This window comes from Heliangelus exortis, chromosome 1 (genome assembly GCF_036169615.1).
Source record: "Heliangelus exortis chromosome 1, bHelExo1.hap1, whole genome shotgun sequence".
In the NCBI taxonomy this organism is placed as follows: domain Eukaryota; kingdom Metazoa; phylum Chordata; class Aves; order Apodiformes; family Trochilidae; genus Heliangelus; species Heliangelus exortis.
This window is the reverse complement of record NC_092422.1, coordinates 94,517,067-94,532,915: the sequence shown is the minus strand read 5'-3', so window position 1 is coordinate 94,532,915 and position 15,849 is coordinate 94,517,067. Positions and strand designations below refer to the sequence as shown.

Sequence of the window (15,849 nt, the reverse complement as noted above, 5' to 3'; positions counted from 1 at the left end):
AGACCCAGCTGTTCTGAGGATAAGAACCACTGATGGCCATTCCTTATCTTTCTTTATGCCAGTTCAGTGAGTTTGGTCTGTCCCACTACAGATAAACCCTTGAATGTATGTTCATTTATCCATGCTTCAGCATTACTGTTCCCCTTCACCAAAAGAAAAAATTAAAAAAATTTAGGCATTCCAACCACTCTGATACATGATATTATTCCATCAAGCACCTGCTACCAGGACTTTTGCTTCTAGTCTAAGAGGAAGACTAGAATTGCTTCCCATGAAGCAGACTAGAACTGCTACCTTGATGACCAACAAGCAGTTTGAAGAATTTTCTAGTGGAATATACTGAAATTGAGTCATAAGGTAATTACTATGAACTATACTATTCTGTATGATCCCATTCAAATAACCTTGGTTACAACATCCTTTTAACAAGCTATTGACACATTTCATGGATGCTAACTTCCTTTTGTTATTCTGTAACCTCAACATGGCAAACCAACTTCAAATAAAAGTGAAGAAATTTTAAACATCACTTTATTATCTTAAATATTTTCTGAAGGTAAATTTCTTCCTTCAGCTAAATCTTAAGACAGAAAGTACAGGGGAAAGTTATAGAAAAACAAGACACTGAGAATCCCCATTGCAGTCTGAGAGACATTACTTATTACATATTCAAAAGATAGCATTTTAAGGAAGAGGATGAAGAAAACAATCACAAAAGAAATGGCACCGAACATGACAGACATAGAATTTAGTTTTGAAAAGCCCCACAAGGGTATGTTTTGGTTTTGCAATATAAATCCTCAAAGCACAATGGTTGTAATTTTGGACTATCAGCCTGCGGCACGTAGCTAATGCCCTCAAAGGGATACCACAGGATGAAAGGAGAACAACACCCTACTTCAGCTCGTGGCAAGAAATATGCAGCAAGGCTGAGGATTGACTACAAGTCAAAATTAGCAGCTCAGAAAATCAACAATTAGTCTTAAAAATACTGAAAGAGCAGAAATGGTGTAGGGACGTAGTACTAAACTTGCCCTCCATGGGTGCAGACTGACAAGTATAGGGACCTAGTGGCTAAAGAGGAAGGGTTAAAAGGCAGTAAGACTTCAGAATTCTTCAGTCTGTAGCTTGTCCTACATTTACAGATTTTTCTAAAAAAACTTAAAAAAAGATATTCACAAGAACTTGTAAACCAAATATCAAGACACAAATCTCTCTTCCTCCAATTTTGTGATGCTAAGCTGGAGCAGACAAATACTTGAAATAGTACATGAGCCATAGCACAGCATATGCATCTGAACACAAACAGTGATCTGGGATCTGCTTGGTTTTGTCCTGTCTCCCAGATGCAAAATGTGAACATGCTGCAGAAGAATGGGATAGGCACAGTGGAACAGAATAATGAAATAACAATAGCTTGATTTTATTTGTTACGAGACAGATGAAATCGTAATTCTCTTACCTAATGCTCCTAACTGAATTTTCAGAGCATAGTTGTGATACTGCTGCAGTACACAGTGCAGAACCAGTGATGGGCTAGAAAACATGGAGCTTGGACATCAGTTTGGAAGCAGAGCAGCAAAAAGAGAACTAAAAATTCAGCTCAGTGCCTGGCTATTCGACTTATGCACAAAGCTCTGATGTATCTTCTGATTCAGAAGCTGTGCCTGCTGTGCCACTCCCAGCAATAAATTGCCTTTTACATACATGGATAAGCAGCCTAATCAAATAAGAATTTAAAGCAGGGCATGCTTGAAGGAACTGCTGATTTCTCTTAAAGCCTGTCATTGCTCTCTCTGAGCTTTATACATATTAAATAGTATATGAGATTTATCAGAGAGAAAAGGTGAGTACAAATACACAGGTAACCAAATAATCTTCTCAACTACAGTGTGCAAATAAATCTTATCAGATTTTTTTTTTGCCATTCTCTTATTCATGGGGCATACATCTGCCTGTGAAATACTCAATTTAAGAAACACATCAGCTACTGAGACTGACCTGGTTTGTAGCACATTTGTATCACTGCCCCTTGAGAAATCCTTTGCAGCCTGAATGCCAAATGGTCTGCTACACAAATGACCTGCTTATGACTTCCAAGCTTTGATGAAACAGTCATGGTCAGACAGACATCTTGCTGCAACTCACACACTGATCTTTCTTCCCTTGCCCCAACATGAACAGAAGACAGCCAGCACAATTCTTCCTTACAACTCAGGAACTTGCTGTTACAGTATGTGCCTGTCATCCCAATGGAGTGTTTGCACATCACACATTGGTCAATGCTTGCTAAAAACATCCTCACTTCATGTTGCTTTCTACCCTTGGGAGTGCTGTGGATCCTCCTACATAACTATGTACTCAAATGAAGACATCTTCTGTTTAAGCCAACAGACAGCAACTGATGATGAACACCTGCAGATGGGGACAACATCTCTAATTTTACCCTAACTTCTTGCTGCCATCTCTGCCAGAGTTCCAAAAACAGCTGCAAGTTTTAACTGGCTGCTTTTAGTATAAAGGCTCCATTTCGTATTTTGGATTCCCCACCTTAAAACTGTGACTGTAAATGTTTCTGTTGAGGTAGGAACTTCAAACACATCCTGTATTATTAAAGGAACTTATAATGTCCAACTGCTGAGTTGTGATTCATCTCATCACTAAGCATTAATTAAAAAAAAAATCTTCATATTGGTGAAGAAAACATTTTCTATGCAGCTGCTATGCCCCAAGAATAATTCTAGATTCTATTTCCTACAGGTTATATTTATTGTTCAGTATAAAGACTTCAAAATAACAAAGAAATTACAAGTGTGCACCTTTTCTACAGGCACATGTACTTTCAGTGACAGAACACCAGCCATTTCTCATGGATGAACCTCTGGCAGTGGACTGTATAACAAAGACATATAATGGAAATTTTAATCTATTTGTAGTCTAGTTTCTTCATAAAAAAAAAAATCCCAACAGCTGTCATCAGCTAAAAATGGAAAAAACTGTTCAAAATAGGGCATAATATTTCTAGCAATGTGAAAATCTAGTATAAAACCAGCACCTTATTAAATATAAGAGGAATTAAACCCATGGTAGAAATTCACAGGACACTAGATCTCATTAGTTTGCTGCTCACAGAACTACTTGTTCAATTCAGGGAAAAATGTATCTTTTTTCAGAGCTCTGTTTTCTAAAGCAAAGATTATTCATTCCTCAAGGTGAAAACTGAGAACTCCATAGTCAAGGGTAGAACTAGAAAGTGGATGTACAACAAAAAACACCCAACCCTGAACTAAAACATTAGCAATCTAACTAACTGAAGAGCTATTTTCAATTATGCTTCCCTACATGCAATTTATTGTTCAGACACTGTGTGTGTGAGATGCTCTCACCTAGGTTATTTTTCAACTCTTCCACCGACTTAACACTTTCTAAGTCAATGGCTGTAACAAAAAAAGTATTTAATAAAACATTTGTTATTTTAATGAGAGATGTAATATTTCTTGGGAATGTTACGAAGTGCAATTTTATTAGTATTTTATTTTTCCACATATTCTGCAGCTGCAATGTATTTCCTTTTCTGTGAGTTTAGGAAACATAGACACTAGAAAATTCAGTAATTTCAGAACAGAATCTGAAACAGACTAGTCAGTGACCAAAGCTAGGTGGATAGCATCTCCTTTAACAAATGGAAATGACCTTAAGAAAATGTAATTAAAACAGAGATGTAAAACCAAACATACACCCAATGCTACCAACAAGAAGAATGCTGAAACTGAAACAGAATAGGCTTTCTTCTCACTACTGGAAACTATTATATTTAGTACAGTCAAGATTTGATAGTGCTTTCTTTACTTTTTCCTGCCTGTTAACTCCCAGTTTGAGAACTTACTTTTAATTGTTTTAAATTTACAATGTTTTGAAGAGTTTCCACTATACCCAAATCCACAAAAAAACCCATATTCAAGGTAGAGAAAAAGTACTCAAAAGACTGTGATGGACTTTTCTCTGAGATATCTCAGTTTCTCTCATCTTATGAGGCAATAATATCCTACTAATTTTAGGCTCTCTTTTTGCCTAAAAATTAGTATTATATTTGAGATGAGAAGTCAGATTTTTGTAATTTTTGTGTTAACTTAGTTAATAGGCTTTTCCTCCCATACCACTTCAAAGGTTCTGATACAATTATTGCACTTAAGCATTTAGGAGGGAGAAAAAATTTGGAACATCCTCACCAACAAGAGTTAACATTACCAAGAAGAGAAAAAATGTAAACTTTGACCAAAAAACCTAAGGGAATGATAGCTGTACAGAAGGAAAACAAACGAAGCATCTTGAAGTCCAAAGAGTATCAGCATCTCCTTTGCTTTGGAAATGATGGGCTTTCAGATGACCAGTGAGGTATTTTTTCTGCCCTCCCAACAGCACTCTACAACTGAGACTGCTGATTGTGTCTTCCAATTGTGGATCATAAAAACACATGTGAAAGGCTATTTAGCTATGTTTTTGTTTCCTCCCAATCCCTTCCCCAACTTCCTGATCTCACCTCCAGCCTTTTCAAGTTGCCTCACAAGTAGAAGCATATCTCCTTTGTAACCTGTGCTTTTGGTAAACAAATCCACCACCACTCCCTGTGTCCTAAATGCATCCTAATCTTTACCCTAATGGCACCCCTCCTTCCCTTGTGTTTTAAAACGCATCAATAATTTATTTAGTCAGCTGAACTTGGTTATTTGTGAAATGAATCCATTAACTGCCATTTGGCAGTGTTACATCTTGAGAAAAAAGCTGTTCCAAAGACAATGGGTGTCCCATCTCTGACCTTTGCATTCAACCATGTATTATTTGTCTTAAAGAAGCACATTAGCAACATGATGTCCAGAGCTATCTGCAATTAAGATAGGATAAGTGAAGTTGCCTTGCTGCAACAGCAGCACACACCAGAGTTGAAGTGCTCTGATGGAGATCTCTGTTGCAGAAATGCCACAGGCAAGAGCAGACACCTGAATGGCAGGAAAGAACATTCTCCCTCACAGCTATCTGCTGTGACAGCACTCAGGGAAGATGCAAACACGGGACTGCTGCTACCTGACTGGCCCACAGCCCAGCCTGTGCCCTGGAAAAATGGCAAGAGCAGAGATACCCATCTGACACAGGACTAAATGCATGACAGCTACTGCCAAGGTGCACTTAGAAATTTCCAGCTGATACTTAAACTTTTCGCAGATGTTTGGGCCCACAAATAATTTTTTAGCTGAGGGATTTCCAAAATGTCTATATCAGATAGTGTAAATACTTACTATGTAAACTGAATAACCAAATCCAGGAAAGACTTGCTAAATCTGATTGTCAGTAGCTGTGTCCCTATAGCACTGAGGCTCCAAATGGAGATCAACCTATTTCAGTAAAGACATTTACAATGATATGATGATATGATGATGGGTTATATGGGATTTGTTTTCCAAGTATTAATTGTAACATTATAATTTACCAGCTACGGCAAGGTTGCTCCTCCTATTTTTCAGCTGAGACAGCACATCAATAGGAGAAGTAAGATGCTGTATTTTAGCTTTTGGTAGTAATCTCTCATTACAGAAATAATTTTCCCTTCTATACATTAATAATTTGCATACCAACTTCATCCTGGATCTCCTCTGCCACAGCAGGCACATTGTAGAGGAAGGAGAGAGACTGGTTCATGCGTTCATATATCACACGTAGATGTGTCATAACCTACGGAAATAAAAATATTTTAAGGACAGGAGTAATACTGTTAGTTTGATATTATCACAAATTTTATAGGCTCTAGACAGCAGGATAGTTTTCATTTGTGCTAGGTTTAAGATTTCAGTATGCTCTATATACAGAAACTGTCAAATCCATTGCAAAATTCACCTTTCTCCTACGGTTGCTACAAAAATAGTGTTGTAGATGCTCTTCCGCAGCAACCACCTGAAATCCCATGGGAATGCAGTAATTTAAAGTAGGGGTTTACTTTTTCTGTGAAGCAGAGCATGTACACAACCAGCTAATGTCGCAGAAATCCACAGCCCGGTTCATCCTTCAACAACATTTACTTGCCCATACCTGTAAGTTTCCACATAACATGCAAACCAAGTGAAGCACAGTGATTGCTGTATCAAAATGTTTCAGTTGTTTAGTTTATTTTACTTTCAACCTAATACTGTAAAAAGAAACAGCTCTCACAGAAAAAAAAAGTTTCAATTTTCCTGGTAAAATCATTTGAAAGCATTTTCATCTGAAAATAACAATATTTCTGCTCAGATGCATTACTGCATTGTCCCATGTGATTACAACTCCACTGCCTCAGGCTGCCACACAATGCTGTGGGTTTGAGTCACGACATCCTATGATGTATGCTCCTCCACAAGTATCACCTTTTTTCAGGAGAAGGGGAAATTGAGGTGTATCTTAGACTTACTAGTGTGCCAGGGCAATTAGGCCTATGAGGGAAAATGGGTTGCAGATGGCAATTTTAATGAAACAATGATATTTCTTCGCATCTAAACACAGTGATTATACTTTTGAACAAAATATTTTGTTTTCCATTTTCCACTGAAAAAAAATTTCAAACAGATCCTCCAGCCTGTATTCCCCTAGCCTTCTGACCAATTCAAGAAGCAAAGATAGTATGGAAATAACCATTACTATGACAGTTTACTAAGCAACACCCCTCACTTCCTCAGTTTAAATGTCAGTTTCCATTCTTCACCTGTGCTGCCACACAATCTGTAGTTGGCAACACATCTGTTTTTTCTTATTAATTAATCCAATGTTTTGAAAACGGAGAAGTCATGTTAGATGCAAAAGGACATGTTTTAATGTTTAAGACAAGGGAAAGACAACTGTCTCTGCAGAAGAGAAAGTGTGTATTTCTAACTTAGGCAATTTCAAGACAGCATGATCTCAACAGACAAGTCTGGCTGAAACAGATGTCTGAGAAGTGAAATAGGCAAATTGTGCCATTCAGGGAGGTGTATGGTTTTGATGTGGCTTCTAGCAATGCCAGTCAGTTCAAGAACTGGCTGGAACAGTGCTTCCCATAGCATTCTGCAGAGAGAACAGCATCAGATTCTGAAGATTACAGCACACTTGTTTTACAGCTTAACTGTGTTCCCTAAAATTTTAATTGCTGTTTGGAAAGCCAGCTACATCTTCAATCTTTTTTTTTTTTTTTGCTTTCTCACGCTCCATGATTTACAAAGGCAACATAAGAGCTGTTCTAAAACACACACGTTGAGGACTGCAGTAACATTCAGCAGTTAAAATGCCACGAACTAAAGTGCCTGCTTTAAAAGAACACGTTAAACTCAAGTGCATTGCAGTAATCACATTTATAGACACTACAAGTACCCCTGCAATGACTACAGAAAGGCTGGCTGCAGTCAGACGGCTACACCCCTTCAGGTTCTGCCACTTCAGCTGAGGGGTGTGGTCACTAAATCTGTTACTGACATTTTCCCAGAGGTATTATTTACCAAAGCACTAATAATAAAAGCTCTGAGTATTAATGCTTTGGAGGGCTCCTCAGGAAATGCCCAGAACTGACTCACCATCTGGATAGACAGAAAATCTGTTTTTCAGTGATTCTCAGAAGACGAATTATACCCACTCTACTCCTACATTGCTTTGCTTTAATCTTGTGCAGGAAAGATGATTATTTTTTATTGCATCTAAAGCTGTCCACAGAAAGGAGTCAGGTATATTTTAAAAAAATAAGTTGACAGAAACTTCACAGTGATTATCAACACACATGACCCCATTAACCTTCAGTGGGGATTACCTGAGATCTGATCTGGGCAGCTTTCTTTGGGTCTACCATGCGGACATGTTCAAAGTGTTTCAGAGTATGCTGTCTGTCCTTCTGCTCCGCACGCACGTACTTCTTCAGCATGTTGAATACATGACGAGGCTTCAGGGAAGAAACAGAGGAAAAAATCAGTTTAGAACAACCCAAGTTCTGATTCCTTATGCTGGAGATGTATCCCAAACCAAAAGCACTTTGCCAGCCAGTGTTTGCACCCATCTGCAGAAGGGAAGTCCAACTACCACAAGGAGCATCCACTCACAAAACCGATTTAAAATAATATTTGTCGGTGGTAGATAAAATCCCTAGAGAGGGTGTTCAGATTTGCTTCCCAACCACAAGGGGAAGTTTGGCTGTTGCAATTCCTTGTCTAAGTGCTATACTCTTGGCCCAACAAGGCAGCAAGTACCATCTTGGTATGCCAGTTAATGGACAATGAACATCAATTTCTTCTGGGCTTTGCTTCCATTCTCTCCATCAGACTCCACTTTTCCCCCAGCTCAGGAAGCCTTCATGATCCAAGCTTCCAGTTTTGCAACCTTCACCACCACTAGGCAAATCCCTTCTAGAAGATCTCCTGAAACTTGGATTCCTATGGAAGCATTTCAAAGATTCCTCTTGTATTTTCTACTATGCTGAATATTCAACCGGTATCAATACCTGTCAACTACAGCTAAACTTCAGCAACCAGAAAGATCACAACTGGTAATTTTTATCAACAGTAAACTGAATGTATACATTCAGATTCAAATAAGAAAGCAACCTGCCCAACAGGTGCACAGAAGACTATGAGAAAGCACTGCTCCATCTAAGCCGAGGAATAATCAACAAACTTGACTGCAACACTTAAAAAAAGCCCAACCAACCAACCAACCAAAAAAAACCAAACTCAAGATACTCCTGTCCTATCAGTACTGCTATGCAAGCAGGGGAAAAAGAAAGAAAGGAACTGAGCTGAGATACAGAAAGTACACATCCAGAACACACAACTGAAAAGCTGTAAGAAAAAAAAAAGATAAAGTACTTGGTTTGCCTGAAGGTATTCAGGTTGAGTGACAGATTTTGTAAAAATCTTAGTCCATCTATGTATTTCAAGTAAATTCAATTAGTGAAACAGATTAAATATATACCATAAGGCATATAATCAAATACAAACAAAGGAAAAGTCTGTAGCTCAAGGGAACATGAAAAGATGTCTGATGGTAGATGACAGATGATGATGACTGATAATAAAACAATGAAGACTAAGAAATCTGTATTTCTATGTACTTTCCTACTCTGTACAACAATACAGTGCCCAAACAGGTAAGTGTTCTTTAGCATTCACCTCAGACATTAATTTTTAACTCAGTGTTCATGATGGATTCTGGAAATTTGCCCCAGCCCTCTGCAGCTCTACTTGTGCTGTTGTGCTTGTGCCTCCTGCCTGAAGCTGCTGAGCAATTAAAAGCATGAAACTGAGGCAGGTGAGAAGAAAGGGAAAGGTCACCCTTCATGAAGGCTATGCAGTAAATTAAAGAATGGACAGAAATGGTGAAAGGCTGGTCTGGGCATTGGCAGGGATATAGAGAAGTTGGGGATTGACAAAATAAGGGTAAAGGCTCTGGGCACAGCTTTCTGAATCAGGAGGAACCATGGGCAAAGTTGAAATTTTAAGAAGATTTAGATTCATGGTCAAATATAGAGCCTAAACTGATTTAGCATTTACACAAGAGATGAATACTAAGCCATGGAGCTCAAAGATTTAAGAGTCTCTTCAGCTTATGAGAAGCAACAGATTTTAAAACATCTGAGGAAAGAAAACCAAAGGTTATTTGAAGAAGATTTGTTGGTCAGAAAGAGAGAGATGTGAAGCTGTTTCCTGCCAGAGGATTAAACTTAGTGGTTTTCATGACTGAGAATTCATTAATGAGGAAAATAACCGCAAGCACCCAAAGCCAAGCGCCCTGGGATGAAGTCACAGTAACCTGTGGACAAATGCTGGAAAGTAAGTAATCCTCACAATGTTGTAGTAATGGCCAAACAAACTGAAAAGCCAACTGTAAAGGTTCTTAGGAACAAAGGCTAGAAGATGAGGAAGTATAATAACAAGAACATTATGAAGACAGAAAATGTTATTGCCTTTCCTGAAAATTCGGCTTCGCTTGCCCAAAAGACACATCAAGAGAGCAAGTCAGGGCAGAGTAGAGAGAGAAGGACTAATTTCCATTTCTTCAAGAGATACTTCCATATAAGTGCTATGCCTAACACCAGAAGGGCATAGTTTTTGTTTTCAAGTGGTACAAGCCCAATCAAAGCAAACACTGGTGGCTTTGGCAATCTGGTAACGAGTTCCATCCTCAATGACTCTGTAATCCACTGCCTTTATTCCAGGTGGCAGCAGCACCAAGATAAGGTCACCCCCATAAGAGAATAATGTACAAGATCTAAAATGCCCCAAAATCAGTTTCTAGCAAGAAATACATACACACATATATATATACACACAAATATAAATATGAATATGAATATATATGCATGTAGATTCCCCACATGAATTTTACATTGACCCTAGTCTACTATTTCAGATTTTAAGGAAGTGATGAAACTGCAATTTCATTGAGCTTGGAAAATGGAAATACCAAATGTAGTTTGGCTTGCTACAAATATACCTCACACTCTCCTCATGGAAATCCAAAATACACACTACAGGGAAATAACACAAAAATCATATTAAATCACTACTTTGTATTGAAAGTACAACTTTACAGCTCTCTGCCACAGAACTTTCATGGGAAATTCTGAGCTGGCTTGTCATTTTGATCAAAATTCTCTCTAAATGAGAAAGTTATAAAATTCTGGATTGTGCTATTTAATCTTGCTTTCAGAGAAAAATCAATCGCCAGTCCTTTCTGATTACTGTTCCTGAAATGTGCAACAATTGTTTCTTTTCATTCATTTAATAGGAATATCTTGTATACCATATAAGGCACATATATTTTACCTGCTATGTTATTAACTTGTGGGTCATGTTTGACACAAGAGTAGCAGTTCATTTTAGGAACATTCAAGAAATGCTGGCTAGGATGAATGCAAGAATTTCACTCATGGATGAGAGACAACCCTTCATGTGGCTTTAGGGATGCCTTCTTGTCATTTCTTCTCATTTGTAAGAAAACATGTTACTCCAGAACTCACAAATACATGGCTGTGACAGTATTCATAAACTTCCCTTTGCCTACTGTCTGAAGGACTCTTCCTGGGACAGAATAAAATTAAAACAGTACTTGACTCGATACTTGCTTTTCAGGATTTTAACTTAATTGGCTTTGACAAATTACGACAAATTTTGTTTCTGCTTGCTCTTTAAAAACTTAGTGTTTTAGATATAATGAGCCTACCACGGTTTTGCAGAACTTAATAGTCATATTGAATTTCCTCTTCTGTCTTTAATTCACTTGTACAAAAAAACCTACTGGCAAAACTAAGTGCATGACTATACTATATACTTATGCCCACAGACTAGAGAAAAAACAAGACAGTTTTATCTGTATGGTTTTATCTACATAAAAGCTGCAGAAGCTGCTGGAAGATAGTTGTATAACCACGTTTTTTGAAATTTGACTTTTCAAAGTCTTTCAGCTTAAAAAGAGAGATGAAATCCACACTCCTGCACACAATCCTACAATATTAAGTGTATGTGAGAAAGTCCACAGCTCTAAGTTAATAGGTTTGGAGGGGCAGAGCTAAAGGGTGGAATATCAGAACTAGATTGCTCTGTCAGGAGGATTTTTATCACTAGATCAGCAGCAATGGTTTGGCCTGTCTCCAAATGCTTATTTCCACAGCAACCTAGCTGGACTCGGGAAAGGCTTCTAGCTTCCTGAAAGCAGAGGCTCTGAGCAAAGGCCCCTTTGCAGATCCCTCTTCCATGTCCAAATAGTTGACTGGTTTCAGCCCATGCTGTGCTCCCCCACATGAACAGACATTGCTCCTGTAGCAAAAAGGTACCAGAGCGAATTCTAAAGGCAAGAACAAAAAAACCACAAAAAAATACCCACGTGAAAAAAAAATTCAAATGGAGTAAGTTACATGCTAGGGTTGATCTTAATGATCCTGCTCTGTTAAACAATAATTTACATTTCAGCAAAATAGTGCTGAATTAGAAGAGAAGCACTTTAAACTGATTTTAATGATTATATGCTCACTTTAATCTGTGCGCAAAGTAAAGAGGTTAATTAATTACCTTTCAAAGTTTTCCTGTGTATTTCCATGCACTGAAACCCTTTATTTCACCACTAGGAGCTGTTCTTTTCTGCTTATCTTTGTCCACCACCGCTGGCTTCCCACAGAGAATGTGCCTCTTACCCACAAAGATTAAACAGGGAGACATAAATCCAGCAAAATTTGACATGCACGTGAAAGAGGGAATATAAGCAAATTACAGAATCAATCTGCTCACAGAGAATGATGGATTTGAATGCCTCTATTTAACTTGCAAAATGAAGGGGAAAATTTCCAACTGTTTTAAAAAGTAAAGGCATATTGCTTCCAGCTGCCACTAATCCTTCTTTTCTGTAGCAAGGCCATCAAGCAGGATGAAACAATACAGTATTTTGACACTGGAAACTGAACAGCTGTATTCCATTTTCAAAGTCAACAAAGTATAGCAGCACAGCTAAGCTGCATCAGGAATGAGGGTCAAATTTTAAGTGTCTGGGCAGCCTGTATGACAGTGCTTCTGAGAACAGAACAGTACAAATATTTGGTTTTGTTGAAATTTATTTTCTAGCAGACCTTGAAGTTATGTAATTTCCTCACTATGTGCTCCTTGCCTCCCTTTCTGCCCAAAGTGGCACCCTGAAGCACACCTCTGACACTGGCACTGGGCAATCATCTGCATAACGCCTGAGAATAACCTGCAGTTAAAGCTTTTGGTCTGGTACAGAAGCTATTCATAAAGGATTCTCAGACTTTTTGTAGTTTTAGGACACTACTGAACAGCAGAGCCTCTTCCAAAGGAGCTCAATGGGGACAAGTCTAAGGTCCTGCACCTGGAAAAACAAAACCCAGGAATGCAGCACAGCCTGGAATCCACCTGCCTGGAGAGTGGCTCTGTGGAAAGAGACCTAGCAGTCAGAGTAGACAGCAAGTTCAATGAGTGAACAGTGTGCTGCAGCAACACAGAAAACTAACACGATGCTGAGCTGCATCAACAAGGGCATCACCAGCAGAGGTAATGACTGCCCAACGCTTCTCAGGCCACACCTGGAACTTCTGTCCAGTTCTGGTTATACAAAAAAGATGTGGACAGGCTGAAGAGGGTCCAGAGAAGGGCCACAAAGATGATCAAAGTACTGTGAAGTCTGTCATATGAGGAAAGGTTGAGAGAACTGGTTTTGTTGAGCCAGGAGAAAAGTGGGCTTGGGGGTGACCTTATTGCAATGTTCCAGTACTTAAAGGGTGACCAACAAATAGATGGGAAACTCCCTTTTTACAAGGACTCACATGGAAAAGATGATGGGTAACGTGTGCATTTTACTCCTGGGAGATCCTGATTGGACATCAGAAGAAAATTTTTCACTATGAAAACAAGCAGACATTGAAATAATCTCCCCAGTGAAAGGGTGGATTCCCTAATACTGGACACTTTTCAGACTCAGCTAGACAGGGCACCAGGCTATGTAATCTAAATCATGTTCTTACTTAGGTTACAGTAGATGATCCTTGAGGTCCCTTCCAACCTGGGATGCTATAATCTATGATACTTCTCATACAGCCTTCCAGCTTCCCCTTATCCATAGCTCAAGAACTTTCCAAGCCAGAGGAAGTTTTTCCTTGGCTCCCCTGAAAAGCCTACCCCTTGAACACAGGCATCACATAATCTGGATACATACAGAAAACAGGATTTCTCAGTGGGTCAGGATTTTTGCCATTTATGGAGAACTGTGCATCACATCCATGATCAGTTTGATGACACCAGGAGTGCCAGACTCGCTGTACTCCAATGATAACTGATCTGCAGGCAAAGACTGGTCATGGATTTCTAGACAACCAAGAGTAAAATCCTGCTGCTTCAAGTGGTCTACCAGAAGTCTAAAAAATGTTGGAAAATGTTCAAAATTCAAGTACAAGGCAATATGTCCAAGAGATTAAACAGCACATGAAAAACTTTTTGCCCACATACACATCTGTATGCATAGAGACACACAACAGACTTATGATAACTCTTCTAATTATGTGCAGAAGACATGCACTTCCATAAAAAAGCTTAACTTATTTTTTAATTTAACCCAAATTCTGGCCTTGTAACTCCAGAAAAAGACACTCCATCACTTTGAATATTCAGAACTACTTCTCCAGTAAATATACCAAAGGTGAACCAAGTAATTTGAAGGATTTGGAAGAGGGTTGTCTGAATTATATTTGGAGAACTCAAGAAAAACCTCCCTTTCGTAAGGTTACTTAACAAGTCACCAGTAAGGCTATGATTTACTCTCCCATAGACAATACAATTGTGCCAAATGTACTTTTAAGTTTACTAGGGAACCTCTGGAGAAAAATATTGCTAGAGTATCAGAGCTGAATTTTCCATTCCATTCCCCAAGTAACCAGTGACAGGAAGAGAGGAAATGGCCTCAAGTTGCATCAGGGGAGGTTCAGATTGGATATTAGGAAATACTTCTTTACTGAAAGAGGAATCAGGCACTGGAACAGACTGCCCAGGGATGTGGTGCAGTCACTGTCCCTGGAGCTGTTCAAAAAACTTCTAGGCGTGGCACTTCAGGACATGGCTTATTGGGCATGGTGGTGTTGGGTTGATGGTTGGACTTGATGGTCTTAGAGGTCTTTTCTTGTCAGGCTGATCCACAAACAACTTGAAATAAAATATTTTCCTGGGATACTTTTCATACAGATTTACATATGCACAAGGCTCAACTTTACAGCAATAGCTGATTGGCTAAAGCCAAATGTGAAATTGTATCTTAGGTAGGTGAACTACCCAAAAGCACGCCACAAAAGAGCAAACATGACCTGCAGCCAGTCTACACACTCATCTCACTCTCAGTCCTAAGCAGCAGACTCCAGTTTGTGAAAGGAAGATGAATCCCATACCATCACTCACTGATCTGTCCACTAATTAGGCATTCAAAGCCAAATCCTTCCCTACCCTCACAACAGTCACAGGTTACAGTATCCATCTCACATTCAGACAAAACAAAATCCTCTACCAATTTGACACAGACTAGCTTAATTTTCCGGAAATTACTGGTTGTACAATACAGATTAGCTCTTCATACAACTACTCTGAAGCCTCCCCCTGACACTTTTACCAAAGTAAAACTTTTGGTTTATTTGGCACAGTAAAAACAAGACTTCTGAACCACAGAGTGGAGAAAAACATTGATGATGACAAAGAACTAAAATGATCACTTTTCCATTCTCACTAAATACAAAGGTTTCTCTGCAGAAGGAAATCAACTTAGAGTTTCGTTTTACCAGGTTAGTAGCACTGATGTCATTCCTTTACAGCCAAATTCAGGATCTAACAGCTACTGCTGACACAGAAGTCTTTTAACAACATAATGTCTTCTCCATCCAGGAAGCGTGCAAGAGATATATAAAGCATTTGCCTATTTCCCTGTGTTCATGAAGATTAGAGAATCTTCTGGAGGCCACACACCAGTTATTTTTTTATTGAATACAAACAGACAAGAAGTAATTAAAACTTCCATTCAGTCCACATTCTGAACTCAGTGTCTGCACTCACCAATATCCATCACAGCCAACACAGGCAATTTTGAATTGCTAGTGTTCTATTTTCACACCATCCAACAATCCTCCCAAGACCCTTCAGAAAGTATTTCAACATTTCAACAAACAAAAGAGAAAAATCACAACCAAACTCATCCCTAATCTCCATCTTGACATGATAAAGTACCCTACTGTGCATGACTTGGAGGGATGTCTTCATCGTCCTCTGCAGGATCTGTGCAATTACAACTGAGTTACAATTTCTGACAACCAAACCACTTACACACTATTTA

General features: G+C 38.8%; 1 protein-coding gene across 2 annotated transcripts in view; it reads right to left on the bottom strand.

Moving 5' to 3' along the window:
* Nucleotides 1–15,849, bottom strand: part of APP (amyloid beta precursor protein) — a 208,222-nt gene that overhangs the window by 36,480 nt on the left and 155,893 nt on the right. For both annotated transcript variants that reach the window (XM_071755155.1, XM_071755146.1), the window contains 2 exons: nucleotides 7,799–7,927; nucleotides 5,628–5,727 (listed from right to left, as the gene is read on the bottom strand). In XM_071755155.1, the coding sequence (XP_071611256.1) occupies nucleotides 5,628–5,727; nucleotides 7,799–7,927 (229 nt within the window). The remainder of the gene's footprint in view (nucleotides 1–5,627; nucleotides 5,728–7,798; nucleotides 7,928–15,849) is intronic.